Source organism: Gekko japonicus, unplaced genomic scaffold (genome assembly GCF_001447785.1).
Source record: "Gekko japonicus isolate JY-2015 unplaced genomic scaffold, Gekko_japonicus_V1.1 scaffold220, whole genome shotgun sequence".
Taxonomy (NCBI): domain Eukaryota; kingdom Metazoa; phylum Chordata; class Lepidosauria; order Squamata; family Gekkonidae; genus Gekko; species Gekko japonicus.
The window spans coordinates 983809-1007493 of NW_015165836.1; the positions used below are offsets into that span (position 1 = coordinate 983809).

General features: G+C 51.2%; 1 protein-coding gene across 1 annotated transcript in view; it reads right to left on the reverse strand.

The window, feature by feature from the left end:
• The window catches only part of MORN1 (MORN repeat containing 1), a 54536-nt gene that overhangs the window by 2967 nt on the left and 27884 nt on the right, over positions 1–23685 (reverse strand). Inside the window, exons 7-9 of the mRNA XM_015410926.1 lie at positions 13862–13958; positions 10963–11073; positions 4775–4898 (exon numbers count right to left, since the gene is read on the reverse strand). Of these exons, the coding sequence (XP_015266412.1) occupies positions 4775–4898; positions 10963–11073; positions 13862–13958 (332 nt within the window). The remainder of the gene's footprint in view (positions 1–4774; positions 4899–10962; positions 11074–13861; positions 13959–23685) is intronic.

Sequence of the window (23685 nt, forward strand, 5' to 3'; positions counted from 1 at the left end):
GGTCACCACTAAGCTGCGGCCTCTCTTCAAGCTCCCAGGTTGGCCTTTTCCAACCCTTGCTGGCGATATCAGAACTGAACCTGGCGCTTCCTGCATAGGCTCTGCCTCTGCGCCAGGGATTGTGCCCTACGTGAACGAGTGAAATTGCCTGAAGTCCTACCAGACCACTGGCACGGAAGACCGTTTCTCCAGCTGGTAATGGTTCTCCAGAGTCTCAGGAAAGTGGTCCTTCCCAGCCTTTCTACCTGAGATTCTTTGGAGATACCCGGTGGTTGAACTGTCATGTGAAGCGTTCTTGAAGAGCGGGTCAATCAAGGATCATTAGTCAGCAGGGCTATTTCCGGGCAGGAACGCACAGGAACGGCGTTCCGGCTGGCTTCAGAGTTGGCCATGCCCACTACAGCCAAAACCTCTGCGTGTGTGGCTACAGAGGGAAGGCCTGGAGAGCGACACCCCCCCCCACGACTCTGAGGCGGGCGGGCCAGGGGGGGTCCTGGAAGGATCGGGGAGGCATTTTAATGCCTCCTCGTGCCTTCCCCGGCCTGTCCAAGGGCTGGCTTGCCCAGGCTCCCTGCAGCACGGGGGTGTGGCCTAATATGCTAATGAGCTGTGCTGTCGGGGGTGTGGCCTATTATGCTAATGAGTCCCTGCTGGGCTTTTTCTGCGGAAAAAGCCCTGTTAGTCAGAATGGCTAAATGGAAACCCCTCCCCGCCCCCAGTGCACTTCTGAACACCAGTTCCAGGGCAGGAGGGAAGGGACAGCAGGGGAAGGGTCTTCTTGCCCTGCCTGTGGGCTTCTGGGAGGCACCCGCTTGGCTGGGAAACAGGATACTAGAACAGTACTGAGTCAGGCCTAAGGTTAGGGTCGCCGGCTCTGGGCTGGGAGATGCCTGGAGATTTTGGAGGTGGAGCCGGGGGAGGGTGGCGTTTGGGGAGGGGAGGGTGCCTCAGTGCTGTACAGCCCACCTTCCAAAGTGGCCGTTTTCTCCGGAGGAACTGAACTCTGTTGCCTGGAGATCAAGTTGTTATAAGCGGGAGATCTGCAGCTACCGCCTGGAGGTTGGCAATCCTACATAAGGTGTATGTAGTGGAGCCTTCGTATGCCCTTACGGCACCACCCTGCTTAGAATGCATGGAAATTGCAACATACGGCCTCTATAAAATGCAATCTCTCTGGTTCACTCTCTCTCTCTGGAATATAGATTCAGGTGGGTAGCTGTGTTGGTCTGAAGCAGCAGAGCAAGGTTTGAGTCCAGTGGCACCTTTAGAGCCAGTTTGGTGTAGTGGTTAGGAGCACAGACTCCGATTTGGTAGAACTGGGTTTGATTCTCCACTGCCCTACATGCAGCTGCTGGTGTGACCTTGGGCCAGTCACAAGCTCTCTCAGAGCTGTTCTCTCAGGAGCAGTTCTCAAGAGAGCTCTCTAAGCCCCACCTACCTCACAGGATGTCTGTTGTGGGGAGGGGAAGGGAAAGGAGATTGTAAGCCATTCTGAGACTCTGAGTGAAGGACAGAGTATAAATCCAGCTCTTCTTCTCCTTCTTCTTGCTTGTTGTGAGGTTAAAATGAAGGAGGGGAGAACAATGTAAGCGGCTTTGGATCACCAGTTTGGTGTAGTGGTTAGCAGTGCGGACTCTAATCTTGGAGAACCAGGTTTGATTCCCCACTCCTCCATATGCAGCTGCTGGTGTGACCTTGGGTCAGTCACAAGTTCTTTCAGAGCTGTTCTCTCATGAGCAGTTCTCAAGAGAGCTCTCTCAGCCCCACCTACCTCACAGGGTGTCTGTGGTGGGGAGGGGAAGGGAAAGGAGATGGTAAGCCGCTCCGATACTCCTTTGGGTTGTGAAGGGTGGGGTATAAATCCAATCCTTCTTCTTCAGACCAACCAAGTTTTATTCAAGGTATAAGCTTTTGTGTGCAAGCACACTTCCTCGGATACGTATCTGAGAAAGTGTGCTTACACACGAAAGCTTATACATTAAGCAAAACGTCTCTGCAATATGTCTACCAGATTTTGTCTCCAAGGCAAGAGGCCCTAATGGTATCCATGGGGGTCGCTGGAATGAGCCATTTCTTTTTTTTTTGGAGGGGGTGTCTCGGTGACCTGCTATGTGAGGCGAGGATTTTGACAAGCCTTGTTGAATTCCCCCCAGGTGGCTGCATATGAAAACAAAATTCCTTCTTTTCGTTTGAATGGCATAAGCTACTTACTGGTCTTTAGCACAGCTTTTTTTCAGAAGTGCATCCACGTGAAGGTGCCTTATGCTGAATCAGGGTCTATCAAGGTCGTTTTTGTCTACTCGGACCGGCTGCGGCTCTCCAGGGTCTCAAGCAGAGAGGTCTTTCGCATCACCCACTGATCCCTTTAACTGGAGGTGCCAAGGATTGAATCCGGGACCTTCCGCATGCCAAGCAGATGCTCTACCACTGAGCCGTGGCCCCATTCCAAGTTGACGGCCTGCTGTTATTCTTGGAGGAATCTGGGAAACAGCCGGGGGGGGGGGGGGGGGGGGCTTCTCTGAGGCGGAACAGCATAAGGGTCCTCACAGGTTAGCAAGCCTTCTTAAGAGCCTGATGTTAACGTGATTTACAGAATTGGGACAGCAACAGTAAAAACGTCATTCATGCATTTTGAGCAAAACCAGAGACCAAGCTAAGGAAGGTGGTCCTGAGCACCCGAGTTGTGCCAACCAGGATTCCAGACACTAATTTGGAGGAAGAGGCTGTGGCTCTGTGGTAAGGGCGTCTGATTGGCAGCTGGAAGGTCCCAGGTTCAATCCCCGGCATCTCTAGTTCAAAAGGACCAGGCAGTAGGTGCACAAAGGTAAAAAGGTAAAGGGTTCTCTTGCTCGAAAGCCAGTCGAATCCGACTCTAGGGTTGCGGTGCCCATCTCCGTTTCCAAGCCGAAGAGCCAGCGCTGTCCGCAGACATTTCCGTGGTCATGTGGCCGGCATGACTAAACACCAAGGCGCACGGAACGCGGTTACCTTCCCACCGAAGTGGTCCCTATTTATCTACTTGCAATTTCTTGCTTTCGAACTGCTAGGTTGGCAGGAGCTGGAACTAGAGATGGGAGCTCACTCCATCATGCGGCACCTGGGTCTCGAACTGCTGAACTACTGACCTTCCACAGCCTGCAGTTCAGCGTCTTAACCACTTGAGCCACCGCAGCTCAGGTGCACAAAAGAGGTCCTTAAAGATAGTCGTTGACGAAGCTCTCCAGATTATGGCTTCGTTTCACTGACACTTCATCCGAACGGGACCATAATATCAACGTGATGTCTTCTATTCTTTGAACATCGTAGAACGTTTAAACATTAACCATGGTTTCCTCTACAGCAATTCCTCCTTACAGCAGTTTCCTATTGTACATACTAGTATGTTTAAACATTCTAAACCCATAATCTGGAGAGCTTCGTCAACACCTGTCTTTAAGGACCTCTTTTGTGCACCTTGTAGTTACCAACATACACACTGTTGCAAAAAGAATATACTGTTGTTGACTGTTTTTGTTTCATAGATGTAGCGCCTGTTTACAGTTTTCTTCCTGAACGTGGAGGCGGCATTCAGTTATCGTGGCTAATGGCCACGGATTCATCCTCCGTGACCCTCATGAAAGCCAACCAGACTAGGTGATGATGTGATGTCTCTGTTGCCTGGGAGAATATGTCTCAGCTGGTTGCGAGGCCTAGCGCCTGGGTTTGTCTGTTATGTAAGCCACTACACGTGTAGTGGCTTCAGAGCTGGGGAGCCCTGGGTTCAAATCCCCACTCACCTGTGAGGCTTCTTAGGCAGGGGTCCCCAACCTTTTTTGAGTGTGGTGAGAGCAGCCACAAAATGGCTGCACGGGGGGTGGAGCTGGCCGTACAATGGCTGCCACAGCATATGTTTGGTCACACCATGAAATCCTTGCGCTGTGATGGCAGCTGATGCCAAAGCAACATTTTTTCAAAAATATGGAAGAGGAGGAGGAGGAGGAGATTGGATTTATACCCCGCCCTTCACTCGGAGTCTCAGAGTGGCTTACAAACTCCTTCCCCTTCCTCTCCCCACAACAGACAGCCTGTGAGGTCGGTGGGACTGAGAGAGCTCTTTTGAGGATTGTCCTTGAGAGAACAGCTCTTATCAGAACTATAACTTGCCCGAGGTCACCCCAGCAGTTGCAAGTGGGGGAGTGGGGAATCAAACCCGGTTCTCCCAGATTAACCATACTCCAAACTGGCTGGACAACCAGTCAAATATCCAAAGGCCAGAACGTTGGGGGAAAGGCCCACTTGGCCCTGCCCACTTCCTAAAAACGTTTCACGGGAGCCAGGAAAGTTGTCACTGGGCACCACGGCACCCGTGGGCACCACAGCAGAGACCCACGGTGACTTTGGCATAGCTGCCTGCCTACACTGACTCGCAGGGTTGTGATGAGGGTGATATGGAAGGAGGCGAGCCAGCCTGAGCTCCTTAGAGGAAGGGTGGTCTAAAAATGTCATAGATACGCAGGGCTGTCATTTCGGGGAGAAAAATCAGCCAAGGGCCGTGTTTGCTGCACAGAATTCCCTGGAGGAAAGGTGAGAGGAAATCTGAATTCTCCCGAGAGCCCTGCCCCTGCATGGGGTCTCCTGCCCCGGGCTGTTGTGCTTTACTCACTAAGACAAACCCAGTTGAGATGTTAAGGCTGGCGGAATGTGCCCAAGAGGACAGCCAACATGCATCAAGAGAGCACTTTGAGCCGTTCAGTACATTCCTCTTCCTTACGGGAGGAGTCCACGTGCTACTTACAAGGGGCTTTCTATCGGCTGCCTCCCTATTAGTTCCATTATCTTGTACAGGCTGTTTTTGGAACTCGCTAAAAGCTCCCCGTCTCTGATCCCGGCGCTGAGCTCCAGCAGTCGGCCACTCTCACCTATCAAAAAGGGCAGAAGAAATGGTTTGTTAATCGCTCCGCTCCGCAGTACTGCAAGGCATCCCCCAAATGAGATGCACGACCCCCTCCGCCCAACTAGAGATCCAGGAACGAATAGCCCAGATCATCCAAACAGCCAGCCTGAGCATCTGAAATAGTGTAAAGGCCAGCTCTCCACATGCAGAATGAATGAAGAAGAAGAGAAGAGATTGGATTTATACCCCACCCTTCACTACCCAAGGGAGTCTCAGAGCGGCTTACAAACTCCTTTCCCTTCCCCTCCCCACAACAGACACCCTGTGAGGTAGGTGGGGCTGAGAGAGCTCTTGACAGAAACTGCTCTTTTTTCTAGAACAGCTCTTATCAGAACTACGACTTGCCCAAGGTCATCCAGCCAGGTGCAAGTGGAGGAGTGGGGAATCAAACCCGGTTCTCCCAGATTAGAGTCCGCGCACTTAACCACTACACCAAACTGGCTCTCGAAGTTCTGCATGCAGGTCTCTGCGTGCAACGGAATAAAGTTAACACAGTCCTGAGGTGACAGAAAGGTCTGTAACAATTTAGGGTCTTCCCTAAAACAAAAACCAAGAACATAATGCCCTATAAGCAGAAGAATTGCATTCTAAGGGTTGCGTTGAAAGCCTTCTCCCTGATGGGCTAAATTTCTATTTGTGAAGAGTGTCTTTTTTAAATGTGGTAGGATGGAGCTGCGGTGGCTCAAGTGGTTAAGACGCTGAACTGCAGGCTGTGGAAGGTCGGTAGTTCAGCAGTTCGTACCCGGGTTGCCGCAAGACGGAGTGAGCTCCCATCTCTAGTTCCAGCTCCTGCCAACCTAGCAGTTCAAAAGTAAGAAATTGCAAGTAGATAAATAGGGACCACTTCGGTGGGAAGGTCACAGCATTCCGTGCGCCTTGGTGTTTAGTCATGCCGGCCACATGACCACGGAAACGTCTTCGCACAGCGCTGGCTCTTCGGCTTGGGAACGGAGATGAGCACCGCAACCCTAGAGTCGGATTCGACTGGCTTTCGAGCAAGGGAACCTTTACCTAGGATATTCCAAACAGGTATTCTGCTATATACCCTGACCTGGATGGCCTAGGCTAGTCCATTCTCGTTAGATCTTGGAATCTAGGCAGAGTCGGCGCTAGTTAGTACTTGGATGGGAGACCACCAAGGAAGTCCAGGGTTGCTACGCAGAGGCAGGCCATGGCAAACCCACCTCTGTTCATCTCTTGCCTTGAAAACCCTACATAAGTCAGCTAATGGGACTTTACACTTCCATTCCGCTGCATGCCGAATATTCTCTGGCCCTCCCTTCTAAGAGTTTCGGACAGTCTGGAAGTCAAGTTAAAGGGATCCTATGGGAAGGGGACAATAGCGTCACCTGCTCACGCAGCATAGAGGCAGCGTCACCCTGGCAATGAATCATATCACAAAACCTTGTGGTTCAGATGTAGAGAGTAGATGTGCGTGGGCGCGGGGGCCGGGTTCGAATGCTTTCGTTCATGTTGGGAAGCCAAGACGAAGAGGTAAGTTTGCCTTTCGGAGGATACTTTGTGAGCGAACATTCGCCCCGGATCTGCAGCTTTGAAAAATAAGTGAGCGCAACTCCCCTCAAAATAAGAACTGCCGTCATTTCTGGAAAACGTACTTAGCAGCATTCATTTAATTACAATGTGCTGCAGGTAGCCTTGGCTTCCATAGCAGTAATTTGAAATGGAAGGTTATGAAGCCGAAGCGACTCCCGGTTGTAAACAGAAAGCCCTTCTCCTTCTCGCTTGCTCTCTCACTCTCTGTCCTTTTATTGAAAAGGGTTTTCTTTAATAACAGTATGTCACAACTGGGGAGAACGTGCAAAGAGCAGAGACCCGAGCAGCAACACTCGTAACTATGAGGGATATGAGGAAGCCGGATTACATGGGACCAATGCTCCCTCTAAGCCAGGGGTGTCAAACATGCAGCCTGGGGGCTGGATCAGGCCCCCAGAGGGCTTCTATCAGGCCCGCAGTGGAACTGGCTGTCTTCTGCTTCTTCTAGTTCTGCTGCTGCTGTGTCATCGTAGGTTTGCAGCTTAGAGGTACACACCTGAACAGCATACTCCGGATTGCAACAGCACAGACATTTTGATGCAACAATTCAGAGCAAGAGGTGTCAGTTATCAGACACTGTTAAATAAACAAAGTATTGCAAGAGTGCTAATGTTTTAAGCATGTTTTTTAAGTTAAAAAAACACCTTTGTGTTTGTGTCCTTTATAAAGTTTATATCTCCGCTACCTGGCATTACATTTAATGACACACATGGCCCAGCCCAACAAGGTCTCATTTATGTCCGATCCGGCCCTCATAACAAATGAGTTCGACACCCCTGCTCTAAGCTGTGGAGTCTTGTGAGCAAAAATTCCATGTTGTGAGCTACTGGCATTAAAGTTGTGAGCGAGCGAGTTGGCTGCTGCATAAATCAGTTTCCTCTGGAGCCATCCTTCCTGAGCTAAGAAAAAAATGCAAGAGCCGGAGGCTAAAAACGGTGAGCTAGCTCACACTAACTCAGCTTAGAGGGAACACTGCTTGGGACTAAAAAGCTAACGCAGACCACGGCTGGGGAAGCCAAAGGACAGAAGAAACTGGAATTATGAAATGATTTCTAATGAAGGGAGAGGCCTTAGAACATAAGAGACGCCAATGTTAGATCAGGCCAAAGGCCCATCCAGTCCAACACTCTTTATCACACAGTGGCCAGAAATACCAGTGCCATCAGGAGGTCCACCAATGGGGCCAGGACATTAGAAGCCCTCCCACTGTTGCCCCCTCCCCAGCACCAAGAAGACAGAGCATCACTTGCCCCAGAGCCCCTATCTATCCCTTGTGGCTAATAGCCACCGATGGACCTCTGCTCCACATGCTTAACTAATTCCCTCTTGAAGCCAACATAAGAGAAGCCAATGTTGGATCAGGCCAAAGGCCCATCCAGTCCAACACTCTTTATCACACAGTGGCCAGAAATACCAGTGCCATCAGGAGGTCCACCAATGGGGCCAGGACATTAGAAGCCCTCCCACTGTTGCCCCCTCCCCAGCACCAAGAAGACAGAGCATCACTTGCCCCAGAGCCCCTATCTATACCTTGTGGCTAATAGCCACTGATGGACCTCTGCCTTTGTACTAAGGGGGAGTGGCTTTGTCGTGTGCGTAAAGCGCCGTCAAGTAGCAGCTGACTTACGGTGACCCCACAGGGCAGGGGGTGGCCAAACTGCAGCTTGGGAGCCGCATGGGGCTCTTTCACACAGTCTAATTTAATGTTAATAAAAAGCAAATTTGCATATTTCCCAATAAAACACGTGTGTAATATTTGTCCGTGTCTTGCGGCTCTCAAACATCTGACTCTTATTCTGTGTGGCTTGTTCTGTTAAGTGAGTTTGGCCACTCCTGCCGTAGGGTTCCCAAGGCAAGAGAACAAACAGAGATGGTTTGCTATCGCCTGCCTCCAAGTCGTGACCACGGACTTCCTTGGCAGTCTCCCATCCAAGCACTAACCAGGAAACTCCCTACTTAGCTTCTGAGATCTGACGAGACCAAGCTAGCCTGGGCCATTCAGGTCAAGGCAAGAGTCAAACAGAGGTCATTTGCCATTGCCTGCCTCTGCATAGCGACCCTGGACTTCCTTGGCGGACTCCCATCCAAGTCCTAACCGGGGCCGACCCTGCTTAGCTTCCGAGAACTGACCAGATCAGGCTAGGCTGGACTATCAAGGTCAGGGTGTGGCGATGTTACCTTCCCAGAAAAAAAAGAAGCATTTCCTTCCCCACTGGGCGTGATTAACTTGTGGAATTCACTGCCACTGGATGTAGTGGTGGCTTGAAAAGACAAATTCGGGGAGGAAAATAGACCTGCCTTCCCCCCCCCCACCCCGCCCAGACTGCTGGTATTCCAAGGAGGTCTCCCATTCCAAAGTCGACCCTGCTTAGCTTCCGAGACAGGGCTTGCCTGGGCTATCCAGGTCAGGACGTCCGCCACGACTTCCGACAAAGTTCATCTGCAAAGCCGTCAGTTCTGGTCTGTGAGTCAGGGGGCGGGGTGTCGGTTGTTATTTTTTTTTTTAAGAAAACAACCTAGTTCCCCCCCACCCCTCCTCATCTGTAGTTGGTCTGCCCAGGATTTGCCCGTGTTCGGTTAAAATAACCAAGACGGCTTTAATCAAGCCAGGCAGCGTAGCTGGCCTTCGTAAGGTTAGCACGACTGCTTCTCTCTTTTTTTTTTTGCCATCGGTTCACAGCAGACTTAGGGTGACCCCGTTGGGTTTTCGAGGCAAGAGATGTTCGGCTTGCCACTGCCTGCCTCCACGTCGCGACCCTGGTCTTCCCTGGAGATTCCCCATCCAAATACTAGGCAGGGTTGACCCCGCTGAGCTTCCAAGATCCGAGGAGACTGGACTAGCTGGGTCATCCGGGTCAGAGCCAAAACCCGCTCACGACGATATTAGTAATGACACAAAGGGATGGCACAAATCTTCCTTTGATGTGGGAGTAAGTTTGTCGGCAGCTGTTCCGAATCGCCGCCAAATGGCGACGTGCCCCAAGTGCCACCAAGTGGCAGATGTCCTAAACAGCCGCTGAGCCCTTCTTTTCGGAATTAAGTTAATACCTGATTTATAAAGACAGGAAACGAGAGTCCTCTACTTAGCCTAAAATAGAGGTGAGGAACTGGCAGCCCGTAAACTCCCTCTAGCCCCTCCCCATCCCGGCCATGACCTAGAAATATTTATCATCCTTCCGGGGAGGGGTGGAGAGCCGCCGGACAGCCTGGGTGGGCCGAGTTACCTCAGAGTCTAGGAACCGTCCGGGAAATGCAGCTGGCCACACAGGGACGGCTCGATATAGATCCGGGAGTTCCCGGTTCTAGTCTCAGCAGCTGCTAATAAGCCAAACCACCGCCAAGGAAACGTATGTCAGCCGATGGACTGAGGACTCCACCAAGGAATTCTCGGCACCCTCCTGAAGCTACGGCCTTCAGGTTTCTCTGGGGGGAAGGAATCATAACGAATGAAGCAGTTTGACAGTGGGTTAGATTTCTGGTGTCATTCAAGACGTTTCGGCCAGGTCCATAAAGCCTTCCAGTTTACGCATTTGTACTTTTATGTGCCTCGGTGGACCCCCTTGGGAGGTCTGCAGCTGACGAAAATACAACGAACGTGCCAACTTTTAAATCCAGCAAAAGACTGAGGGTGGAACGTGACACGTTTAATATATATCGTGTCCCTGACCTCGTTGGCCCAGGCTGGCACAATCTGTCAGATCTCAGAAGCGAAGCGGGATCGGCCTTAGTTAGTACTTGGATGGGAGACCACCAAGGAAGTCCAGGGTTGCTATGCAGAGGCAGGCAATGGCAAGCCACCTCTGAGCATCTCTTTCCTTGACCTGACTGGCCCAAGCTAGCCTGATCTCGTCAGATCTTAGAATCTAAGCAGAGTCGGCCCCGGTTTGTATTTGGATGGGAGACCACCAAGGAAGTCCAGGGTTGCTATGCAGAGGCAGGCAACGGCAAACGACCTCTGTTTGACTCTTGCCTTGACCTGAATGGCCCAAGCTAGCCTGATCTCGTCAGATCTTAGAAGCTAAGTAGAGTCGGTCTTGGTTAGTATTTGGATGGGAGACCACCAAGGAAGTCCAGGGTTGCTATGTAGAGGCAGGCAAGGGCACACCACCTCTGAGCATCTCTTTCCTTGGCCTGACTGGCCCAAGCGAGCCTGATCTCGTCAGATCTTAGAAGCTAAGCAGAGTCGGTCTTGGTTAGTATTTGGATGGGAGACCACCAAGGAAGTCCAGGGTTGCTATGTAGAGGCAGGCAAGGGCAAACCACCTCTGCTCATCTCTTGCCTTGAAAACCTTATGGTGTCACTGTAAGTCAGCTGCCACTCGAGGGCACTTTTCACCACCAATACGCACTGTCCTTGTGAAGGAAAAACAAGAAGTCGAATGCCGTGAACTTGTTTTGGGGGCGGGAGGTGTTTTCCGCTCATCCTTGTGAGGGATCTTTCACACAGCTTCGCAGAGCTCCTCAAAAGTTCTTACATTCAATAACGTCTCCTTCTTCGTTCTGCAGCTGAACCTGAAAGGTGTGAGCGGACCCCGGAACTGTGTCGATGACCTCCGGTCCCAAAATCACCATCTTCTGGGGTTGTGCTGAAAATGGTCAACATGTCTTAGTTTACCTCACAAATGGGGGGGGGGACACCCCGAAGCTAGGACTCTTGTCTTTCAGAAGAAACAACAGGGGTGAATTTATGTGAAGAAAAAATACCCCAGGCTGAACATAGTCGAAAACCCCAGGTGAAAGCCAGCTCCAAATCTGTGTGGGCTCCTGGGTAAGGGATCTCCTGTGGGCCTCTAGGCCAGCCAATGGATTCCCCTCCCCACCCACTACTTATTTACTTTACTTTACTTTAACAGCTCTATCGGCCTAAAGACCACGAGCTGAATCACAATAAAATCCCCTGAGGGGGGAAAAATTCACACAATCATTTTCTATCTATCATTACCCTAGAAACAAATTTCGCAGCTGATAATGGTTACATTAGGATCTGACCCAGCCAGCAAGAATTTCTATTTGCCACCTACGGGCACGTCGGTAACTCCTTGCAAACAAGGAGAAATCAATTTCTTCCTTATATGTGTGGATAGGCTACCCTCGAAAAGACAGTCTTCCGATGCGTCTGGCTGCCCCGATGCGTACGACCACGTCCCGTCAGAATACGGCTCCCCGCCCAAGAAATGTCACATCACTACCACAACCTATCCTGTTTTTATGGATGACATTGTGTGACCCAGGCAGGCCGTTTCCCCACCGCCATGGTTAAATGCAGCCAGAGGTGTGCATTTTGGATTGGCGACAACAGTGCAAGAGAAAACAGAGGGTACAATTCTAAGCACTATTGGGTTCAACGGACATAGAAGGGGTGCGGCTTCACCCTCTAAGCTGTGGCATCTTGTAAGCAAAAATTCTACTTTGTGAGCTGCTGGCATTAAAGTTGTGAGTGAGCCATTTGGCTACTGCATGAAGTAGTTTGCTCTGGCAGCATTCCTCCTGAGCTAAGACAAAAATGTGTGAGCCGGAGGCTAAAAAACTGTGAGCTGGCTCACACTAACTCAACTTAGAGGGAACACTGTGACTCTGTTTAGAATTTCATTATTAAGTCCTGCTTTATCTCCCAGGGCTACAGCCCTGGTTTGTATTGGGCATGCTCAGCAGCTGCTAAAAAGTTCTAATCTTGCTAGGGTAACACACAGTTTGGCCCTGAGACATACCCTCCCCCCAAGGTTCCTGATCCTGACATCCATATCACGTGGGGTGGCCAAACTCCAGATGGGGCCTGGAGATCTCCCAGAATTACAACTGATGTCCAGTTTCAGAGGCTGGCCATGTTCGTCTCTGCAGCAGAGCAGCTAGATTTGACTCCCGTTAACACCTTAGAGTCCAATGAGATTTTTGGGTATAAGCTGTTGAGAGTCAAAGTGAAGGGAATCCTAAAATCCTAAATTGTCAGTGAAGGGAATCCTAAATTCATAGAATCATACAGTTGTAAGGGATCACTAGGGTCATCTAGTCCAACCCCCTGCACAATGCAGGAAATTCACAAATACCTCCCCCCACACACACACCCTGTTCCATGCCAAGAAGAAGAGGAGGAGGAGGCGGAGGAGGAGGAGGAGGAGGAGGAGATTGGATTTATACCCTGCCCTTCACTACCCAAAGGAGTCCCAGAACGGTTTACAAACTCCTTTCCCTTCCCCTCCCCACAACAGACACCCTGTGAGGTAGGTGGGGCTGAGAGCTCTTGACAGAAACTACTCTTTTTTAAGAACAGCTGTGCCAGAACTATGGCTTTCTCAAGGTCATCCAGCAGGTGCAAGTGGAGGAGTGGGGAAATCAAACCCGGTTCTCCCAGATTAGAGTCCGCGCACTTAACCACGACACCAAACTGGCCCAGAAGATGACAAAAAAACTCCCAAGATCCCCAGCCAAATTGGCCTGGAGAAAAATTGCTTCCTGGCCCCAAAGTGGCGATCGGCATTTCCCTAGGCCCATAAGAAAGGGCCACGAGAACTAAGCACTGAGGCCACCCTTCCTGCCCTCCCTCTCGTGATCTGCCCAAGCTTACCGAATCAGCACTGCTGTCAGATGGCCATCTAGCCTCTGTTTGAAAACCTCCAAAGAAAGAACTTTGATTCCCGAAAGCTTATACCTCTAAGGTGCTACTGAAATGATCTCTATGTGACAGAGATAAAGTCTCCTGGAGAAAATGGCTGCTCTGGACGTGGACTTTATGGCACTGTACCCTGCTGAGGCCCCTCCCCTCCCCAAACTGTGCCCTCCCCAGGCTCCACCCCTAATCCCCAGGAATCCCCCAACCTGGAGTCGACAACATTAATATTACACCAGAGATAAAACACATAATAGCGAAAAATAACGTTTAGGGATACACATAGCAGTGTTTTCTATGTCTCAAAAAATTCAGCGACGGAGTGCATGCGTGCTCCGATCAGATGTGCTTGCGAGCCGCTGTGTTTGCACCTGCTGCGTTTGTTTTGCTTCTGATGGGCCTCTCGGTGGCTCATCCAGTACAACTGGCAAACCGGTGGAAGCTCTCCCGGGCCGAATACACAGATATCCCCAACAGGGAGAAAAGGGGACCTTGTTCCTCCGAAATAATAACTGGGAGGGGAAAAATCCCAACACGATTTTTATGTGCGTGGGTGGGTGGTTACGGCCCCTTGTTCCGTTGCATGAACGGATTTCCACCCGCACCCCTGGCCCCAGACGGCCTGCTGGTGCCTGTGCTTTTAAGACTGACACGTCCCGGGCACAAAGGATGCCAACGCCGCGGTCCAAGAGTATTAATCAATAGAGTGAAAGGCGGGGCATTGTGCCGAAGCCTCATTACTAACCCGGTGGCATAATCAAAGTACGTACCCACAGGGTAGCCATTCAGCCACTGCCCGTCATAGATGACACCGGAACAATGGATTATGGAGCCCTGTCCGTTGAATGTGTCATTCCTCCACTGCCCCTTCAAACAGAAGAAGTGGGGGTGGGTGGGGAGAGGAAGCGGGGTGGGGTGGGGAAGAAAGAAGATATGCGTTGGTTTCAAATTTAGACGGCGACACGGGAGACTATAGAAGGAAGGGTTTGATCTGGCCACTCGTAATAGCAGAGCGGGTGGCCCTCGGGGTGGGGGGTGGGGGGCTCTTTAGAAATGCTCTTCCAAAATTGGTGTGAAAAAAAGAAGTCGGAGTGAGACGGCGCGTTGGTGGCGGGGAGCAAACAACAGCCCGGGATTATGTAGTCACTCGGGTATGACCTCGAAATAGAAGGAGTGGGGAGAACCAAAGGGGGGGGGAGGCGGTTTGCTAGAGCAGGCTACCCACCAAGAAACCACATGGCATTGTGGCGAGGACAATGGGGTGCCCTTAAAAGGAGAAAGCGGCCACGTTCTGTCCCCGTCTAATTTTGCAAAGCTTGTAGAGAATGTGGAGTTGGGGAAAGCACGAGTCCCTCCGTCCGGAGTGACCTTGAAAAAGGCTGGGTTTTGCCCGAGGTTCTGGGCGTCAAACAAAAGGGTCCTGACACCCACAGTTGCCTGACACCGGGTCACAGCACCTGGCCGTTGAGCCCAGTGTTGCCTGCTCTGACTGGCAGCGGCAGCTCTCCAGTCTTCTTAGGCAGAGAGAGGGAGGTCAGGAAGGGTTGCCTCAGTGCTTAGCTCTTGGGGCACTTTCTTACACGCCCAGGGAAATGCTGGTCGCCAGGTCAGGGCGGCAACAGTTTCTTAATGTGCCTGGGCACTGAGCTGGAAAGCACATTAACAGCTCAGTGGGCACTTATGCGGAGGCGGGGACCTTCTGCGTGCCAAGCGTGCGCTCTGCCACGAAGCCATGTGCCCCACCCCGTCGTATCGTCAGTCCGTCCACCTCAGCATTGTCCACTCTGGCTTGTAGCAGCTCGATCTGGGAAACGGGGTACGTGGAGAGTAAATAAACAGGGTCTGAGTCAAGGTCACTGCATCGAGAGATGGCAGGGCCAGTACAGGAATGCCAGGCGAATCATGCCAGGATGCAAACGGGGCCAAATCGAGGCAGGAGATTGATTTCCGAGGGGCGGGGGGAGAAGAAGCAACAAGGATTCCATCTGTAGCAGCCATCAAAACAAGCGACTCAGACTCCTGGACCGAGAGCCAACGAAAGCTAGAAATCTGGGCGTGGGAGGTGACCCATCCCTGCCAACGGGCATACGTCATGGAGGGGGGGGGAACCTCCAAAGGTGGTGTGCATTTCACACTAGCGAAAAGTAACACTGCAAGATACGCGGGCCACTGGGAGCTAGAAAAATCCCCCCCTCCCAAAAAAACCCACCTCCATTCCCCAGGCTTTAAAGCCTAAAGCCATCTCGCTCGTGCTCGGCTGCAAATTAAATTTCTCCCCCCCCCCACCGGACCGTCTGCTGGGCTCTTGGCGCACGCTGGCTGACGAGGGATGGCTTGCGCGGAACAAAGTGCTACTATAACGCTAAATTTATCTGAGCCGCCATCAAAATCCCAGATGGATCCGGAGACTCGAATCCTGCCGCTCTCTCTTCTTTACACCCTTAGCAACTAGTCTCCAAAATAGAGGGGGGGGGGAAGAGAGGGGGGGGAGGGAGACAGCAATTATACTGGCAGCTCCAAAACAGGCATCGGGATTGTGTTGCTGCAGCAACTGGGCTCGTTCTGTTCTTTCCATCACTCTTTCGTGAGCGTTCCACGGAAATAATTTCACCGAGAACGTATCCGCGGCAAAGAGGCACGCATTCTGTGCCCCTGCCTTTGTTTTTCTGAGAAAAGGCGCTTCGCCCTCCTCGCAGGTGCTAGGAGCCCGGGGAAGAGACGCCAACTTATTCCGCTCGCTAGTTTACTATAATGACTTATGCTTACTCATTCTACCTTGGACCGAAGAAAGTTTCCCTGCAATTATGGGTCCCCTTCGGGTTACGGCGAGAATGGGGAGGCGGAGAGATTGGCCGGCTCTTGTGCCACGGCAGTGGAATCTTAAGCATTACCCTGTTGAGATCCTATTCGGTTACATGTAATTACGGTGATATTATTGGCCTAAGGCAACCATTCCTCGGCTGGTGGGTGACAGGGGAATAGCGTGTCTGCCCAGCCCTCCTCTTTAGAGTCCCCTCGCTATGGCTCTGCTTCTTCTGGGGGGTGGTCCGATGTTTTCTTGTGAGGCACACAAGGCAAACAGGTGAGGACGAGGATGCCAGTAGCCACAGGAAGCAGGTGACGCTGGGGCTGGCCAGTCGGTAGCAGATATGGGGTTGTAAGTGGTTGGCCTAACTGAGCGATGCTGCCCTCGGGGTTGAGAGACACAGACATCCCTGGAACTGCAAGTGATACATGCCACCAGTGTTCCCTCTAAGCTGAGTTAGTGTGAGCTAGCTCACTGTTTTTTAGTCTCTGGCTCACACCTTTTTGTCTCCGCTCAGGAAGGAGGGCTCCAGAACAAACTAGTTTATGCAGGAGCCAAATTGCTCGCTCACAACGTTAATGCCAGTAGCTCACAAAGTAGAATTTTTGCTCACAAAACTCCACAGCTTAGAGGGAACATAGCATGCCACTGTGGGTCAATGCACTTAACCGTGTTTCGGCACAGCTACATTAACTTAATTCCCCCCTGCCTTGCCAGATAAATGGGCATCAGGCAATCACGTTGGATGGAACCCATCACACTCTGGTGTAATATCTAAACCCCGCAGCCAGTGAGGTAGCAGTTATCTGTAGGAGAAACAGCACTGGACATGCGAACAGTGAAAAATACAGGGGGGCAACATAGAAGCTCAGGCACGAGGGAATATAGTGGAAATAGGTATTAGGAAGCGGCAGGTGATTGGCTCTTTTGGACGACCTGATTCCCAGGATCAGGAGAAGAATTGGATTTATACCCCACCCTTCACTGGGAGTCTTACGGCTTATGATCTCCTTCCCTTCCTCTCCCCACAACAGACACCCCATGAGGAAGGTGGGATGGAGAGGGCTCTGAGAGAACTGCTCTTGAGAGAACAGCTCTGAGAGAACTGTGACTCACCCAAGGTCACACCAGCAGCTGCATGTGGAGTTGGGGAGTAGGGAATCGAACCTGGTTCTCCCAGATTAGAGTCCACCGCTCTTAACCACTACACCAAACTAGAGGATTCTGGTCCATAGCAGCAGAATACGTGAACACATGAAGCTGCCTTCTACCGAGTCAAATCCTTGGCCTATCAAGATCTGTGCTGTCTACTTTGGTTCACAGCAGCTCTCCAGGTGGAGGTCTTTCATGTTACCTCCCATTTGACTCTGTTGGCCGGAGATGCCGGGGATTGAACTAGCTAGTGGGGCTAGCTCCGGAGGCACCAACTCCCATAGGTCCATGACCACGGTCCTTTCCACACTAGACCTTAAATCCTGGTTCGACCCTGTCCATGAACTTACATTCTACACTACACACGAGTTCACCTCTGTAATTATGTCGGGGTATTTTTACATTCTCAAACATGAAATTAAGCAAACTCCGAAGCCTGATGGAAGACAGGAGGGCCTGGCGCGATGTGGTCCATGGGGTCGTGAAGAGTCGGACTTGACTGTGTGACTGAACAACAACAACTTTTACATTCTACACTACACTTGAGTTCACCCCTCTAATTATCTCGGGGTATTTTTTGTTTCCACATTACATTGAGGTCACCCCAGTCAGTTTTGCCCCACACTTGTCCCGGGATGAACAGATGCTGTTATAACCCGGGATAAATGCAAGGTATTGTGTCACGAGTTCAACTCTGATAAAACCAGGGATGAGTTCTAAGTGCGGAAAGGACCCACATTATGCTTGAGTCGGAATCGATTTCAACTCCACCGGGGTGGGGGGGGGGGGGGGGGGGGGGGACGACAGGGACCACACCAGAATGTGTTGTCACTGTTATCGTGCATCATCTGTACACATTAAAAAAAATGGCTGTCCGTATCCTGCCAGCTCTCTCACAGTTACTTGCTGTTTGCATCACTGGCGGCTCAATCTCTCTTCCCCCACCCCCTCCCTGGTACAACGTGGCCGCCTCCGATATCTCCCCCTGGCACACTTGCCTAGGCCAGCCTCTTCTCCCAGATGGCAGGAGGAGTGGGGGTAAAACGTTGCTAAAAGTTGCTTAGCAATGCAACACACGGGGAGAGGGTGGTTTTTTGTGTGTGTGCAAATGCTGACATTCTCGAGAAAGCGTCATCCGCGCTAGTCGCATGCTGCAAAAGGGTGCCGAGCGCGTGAACAGCCGGAGCAACAGAGGGGTCCTCGGGGCGGGAGGGGAGAGGGAAAAGCCACCCACCAGCCAGGAGGGGGAGGGGTGGGAAAAGGGAACCCGCCGCAACCTACGGGGAGCCGACGCTCTCGTGCTGTGGATTTCCAACTAAACCCAACCCGTGCCTTGGTTACCATCTGGTCTTCTCCGGCACCCATTAAATATAGACCAAAGGGCACGTCTGCAACACAGAGGGGTTTCACAGTCGCCCCTTGGCCACAGGAAATCCTGAGGATGGTAGTTCTTCAGGGCAGGGCACTAGGGGTCATGAGTGGAGAAATCTCAGCACCCACGCCAAGCTATCGTTCTCCAGGATTCTTTGGGGAGGGCGGGCTGGAGCAGTTAAGTTGATACAAAACCTTGATACCTTTATGGCAGGGGTGGCCAGACTTTGGCTATTGTGCGGCTCCCAGCAAGGCGGCTGGGGAAGCTAAATATCACTAGCAAACAAATATCATTGGACAAATAAATATCATCATCAATACCTGCTTTTACCGCTTTTGTTATTACTTTTGGCAGTCTCATTTAATGTTAATAAAAAGCGAATTTGCCTATTTCCCAGGAAAAAACGTGCAGTATTTGTTCATGTCTTGTGGCTCTCAGTTTGGTGTAGTGGTTAAGTGCGCGGACTCTAATCTGGGAGAACCGGGATTGATTCCCCACTCCTCCACTTGCACCGGCTGGATGACCTTGGGCAGGCCGTAGCTCTGACAAGAGCTGTTCTTGAAAAAGTGGTTTCTGTCAAGAGCTCTCTCAGCCCCACCTACCTCACGGGGTGTCTTTTGTGGGGAGGGGAGGGGAAGGGAAAGGAGTTTGTAAACTGCTCTGAGACGCCTTTGGGGAGTGAAGGGCGGGGTATAAATCCAATCTCTTCTTCTTCTTCAAACATCTGACTTTTATTCTATGTGGTTCTTAACGTTAAGCAAGTCTGGCCACCCCTACTTGATGGCGATATGTCCCAGTCGCTTTCGGAAGAACGCGCAGTGCGAGCCTGAGCAGAGTTGCACCTTTCTATGCCTATCGATTGCAAGAGGCTTACAGGAGCTTACCTCCGCTTAGGACTTCACTGTTAGTGAATCATCTGACTTTTATTCTATGAAGCTCTTAACGTTAAGCAAGTTTGGTCACCCCTACTTGATGGCGATATGTTCCAGTCGCTTTCGGAAGAATGCACAGTGCGAGCCTGAGCAGAGTTGCACCTTTCTATGCCTATCGATTGCAAGAGGCTTACAGGAGCTTAACTCCGCTTAGGACTTCACTGTTAGTGAACCTTCTGGTTCAGCTCCTGCCCTCGGAGACAAACTAAATGTTGAGCGAGATGTGAATTGGGGCACGGCTGTCTGACCTGACTCGCCGCCACACGTATGAATTGCGGAACTGGCCTTAAAAGCACTTCACGAGCCAGAGAAAGGGGCAAAGAAGGCCCACCGTGGCCATTCCTGATGGCAACAGAGGCATGGGAGAAAAACTGCTGGCAAAAGTGGCATGGGAGGGAAGCTGGAAGCCCCTCCTGCCCCCTCGCCGTGTTCTGAATGGACCAACAGAGCGCTGTTAAGGTTTAGTTCCCCAGTTTCATGCACGGGACGGCAGGTTGGGTCAGGCACAGAACGTCTAGTTTATCTCTAAGACAGGACATCTTAGCCAGTTTGGTGTAGTGGTTAGGAGTGCGGACTCTAACCTGGGAGAACCAAGGTTTGATTCCCCACTCCTCCACATGCAGCCCGCTGGGTGACCTTGGGTCAGTCACAAGTTCTTTCAGAGCTGTTCTCTCAAGGGCAGTTCTCTCAGAGCTCTCTCAGCCCCACTTACCGCACAGGGTGTCTGTTGTGGGGCGGGGAAGAGAAAAGGATTGTATGCCACTTCGAGACTCCTTCAGGTTGTGTAGGGTGGGGTATAAATCCAATCTCCTCCTCCTCCTTCTTTGGAGCATCTCCAACAGGAACCCTTTTGAAAACCACTAGGGAAGGAAATCAACTTCTCCAGGAGCTTTAAACCCATCTGTTTCTATGGCAGAGAAATGTCTAAGGAAGGCTATGTCCTAAAACCTGGGGGCTATCCTTGTCAGTGGTATGACGTTTGGAGGAGACAGGACCAATGCTCCCTCTACGCTGAGGAGTCTTATAAGCGAAAATTCTACTTTGTGAGCTACCGGCATTAAAGCTGTCAGCGAGTGATTTGGCTGCTGCATAAATTAGTTTGCTCTGGAGCCCTCCTTCCTGAGCTAAGACAAAAAATGTGTGAGCCGGAGGCTGAAAAACTGTGAGCTAGCTCACACTCACTCAGAGGGAACACTGGACAGGACATACAAGCAGGGGTCATTTCCTGCAGGAGCGCACAGGAGCGGAGCTCCGGCAGTAAAGAGCCCAGGGGGCGGGCACATGCAACAAGCCCCACCCCCTGCTCCCAGCAGCCCTCAGTCAGAGCAAGAAGCAGCCAGGTAAGCTGCAGAGCCCCCACCCCCACCCCCCCGGTTAAAAACAGTCCAGTGGCACCTTTAAGACCAAGTTTTATTCAGGTACGAGCTCTCCCTCCCCTGCGAGGACAGATCTGCACGTCCCCCCCCCCCAATAGCTAGCAATCCAAAACAGTCCAGTGGAGCCTGAGCGGTGGGTGTTGCCTTCTGACACACTTCCAGTGATGTCAGGGGGTGTGTCATATGCAAATGAGTTATGCTAATGAGCGCCTGCACCTCTTTTTCTATGAAATGACCCCTGCATAGAAGTGTACGTATGAGGGATCAGGGGCCTGTTGGAAGGGGTATGACGAAGGAGGATGTTCCCTTCCACGGCCTCCAAAGTTGGCTAGAAGCCACGAGGCTTCCTTTTCTGCCACGGCGCCATCCTCCTCTCCCCTGCACCAAGCCTATGAGCACGAAGGGGTTCTTGCTAAGAGCTCTGTGCAGGTACCCCTGGGGCGGGGTGGTGGTGTCCAAGCCAGGTGGTAAGCCTGATATGGCCCGGGGAGCACCAATCAGCCATCTCTGGCAGAACCCAAACCTTGTTTTCTCACAGTTTACAACCCTGAGTTCATGACCCATTAGCAATGCATACAGCAAACTATTGTTCCCTCTCTGTGATCCTTTAAGGATCTTAATTAACAGCTGTTGCACCAGGCAAAGCCCCACAGTCCCCAGAGATCAAGGGAGTGTGTGTGGGGAGGGGGCGAGGGCGGTGGCCACGCCACAAACGGAGCTGGTTCAAGATGGCAGGATGAGCTGGTCCTCATCTGAAGCTCCCATTTTGAAAAAAGCAAAACCCAAGATTGCTGCAGTGGAAAACTCACTTCACTTTGTTGGAGGTTAGGCAGGGGGGGGGGAACAAAACAAAACAACAACAACCCCAAACCAAACCATCAGAGAGCCTGGAGCAGCTCAGAGAGGTGTTAACAGATGGCTAATGCCAAAGTACAAAACGCATTTGCTCCAGAGTCGTCTCCAAAAGCAAAGGGACTGCTCCCAACCTTATGGGAAACTAATCCAGGCGGCCACTTGCGAACACATTAGAAATCCAGGCTTTCTCTGAGCTCTGCCCCAGGCCCATAGATTGTTCGTTACCGAGAGAAACCTCTGCCTCATGACTAGAGATGTGAAGGCCCAGAAAACCCCCGGAAAAAACCGTTTCCCCCCTGTTTTTTTCCTAAAGCCTTTTTGTTTTTTTCCGAAAAATTGAAAAAAGAAAAGAATTTTTTTTTTTATTATGGAACGTTTTATTTTAACATGATTAATAAAATATTTTAAGACCAGGTGTTCAAATATTTTCCAAATCATTTCTAAAATATATATATATGGTATCAGATTGATCTAATTTCTGTGCACTGAGGACAAGTAAGTCCTAGGTTACAAACTGAACTCTTCAATGCAAGAACAAGATGCATTTCTTCCTTTAGGAGGTGCGATTGTCAGAAGAAAATAAAAAAGTTTCAGTTTTGTTTTTGCATGTGGGTGGGTATTCTGTAATAATTGTTTGGATACACTATATTTTTAATATGCTAGTTGTGATAATCTCATGCCAAGTAAAAATGTCCATAGTCATATTTTATGTTCCTAAAGTAACAGAATGACTTTCAATCTAGAAAAGACAAAAGAAATGCCAATGTAGCATTTTTTCAATTTTCCTGAAAATTTCAGTTTCCCCCCGGAAAAAAACTGGGGTTTTTCCCGAGCTTATTTCTACTTATCTCTACTCATTTTTACATCTCTACTCATCTCTACTCTTGTTTTATGCTAATCCTAAGTGACTGAAGCGTCCTACGATCCCTGTAGAGCAGAGGTGTTGAGCTCATTTGTTAGAAGGCTGGAGCTGACCTAAATGTCAGCTCGTCAGGCCACGCCATGTGTGTCATAAAACGTAACGCCAGGTACCGGAGATATAAACTGTATAAAGGACAGCAGCTGGTAAGCTCCGAGTTGGCGCATCCTCGCTGCAAGGCCCCCTGGGCACGGAGGCGGGTGCAAGGGGAAACCCACATGGGCGGACTGGAGGGCCAGCGGTGCGCACTGGGCAGATGCTCCCACGCTGCTTGGCTGTTGCAGACGAGGTTGTTCCGCCATGGTGAAGCCACAGTGGAGAGGCTCTGCCCTCTTCCCCCAAACTGCCTCCGGTTCCCTCCCTTGCACTAGCTGCTTGTGGGTTGCATGAGAGCCCCTGGACGGGCCGGTTCTGGGCCCTGGGCCTCATGTTTGACACCCCTGCCCTAGAGGAAGGACCAGGATCTGGATGGCGTTTGCCCCCCCCCCCGGGAAAGAGCTGAATTAATCAGCTGCTAGGAGTGGATGAGAGGCTCTACCTGCGGCAAGAGACCTTCCTCCTGCGAGAGAGAACCAGCCACAACGAATGTGAAAAACGAAAGAGGTTTGGTTTGGGGGAAGTACCAGAGTACTGAAGTCCCTCCCAGACATCTCCTATTCCCTAGAACAGCGGAGGGGCCGTGGCTCAGTGGTAGAGCATCTGCTTGGCATGCAGAAAGTCCCAGGTTCAGCCCTCGGCATCTCCCGTTAAAAGGACCGGGCAACAGAGCTGTGAGAGACCTCTGCCTAAGGCCTTGGAGAGCTGCTGCCAGTCTGAGTAGACGATACTGACTGTGATGGTCTGATTCAGTAGAAGGCAGCTCCATGTGTCCAGTCCAAAAACTGGCTTCCTGACCCTTCTGGGATCCTGCACAGACTGCCACCTTTACCTCCACAGCCCTCTGTGGTCCCCTCCCCAGTCTCTCTTCTCTCATATCCCGACACATCCCTGCCTGATATAACCTTCACGCCTCCACCTCCGTCTCCCATCAGAAGGACTCTTGACCCCCTGAAACAACACCATCCATTCTCCCTCGCTTCTCCATATGCCCGGAACCGCTTCCCAGAACAACAATGCTACACCACTTCCTTCGGGGCCTGCCTTTTCTGGAGAGCTGTTGCCTGTCACAGATACTGTGGTGCT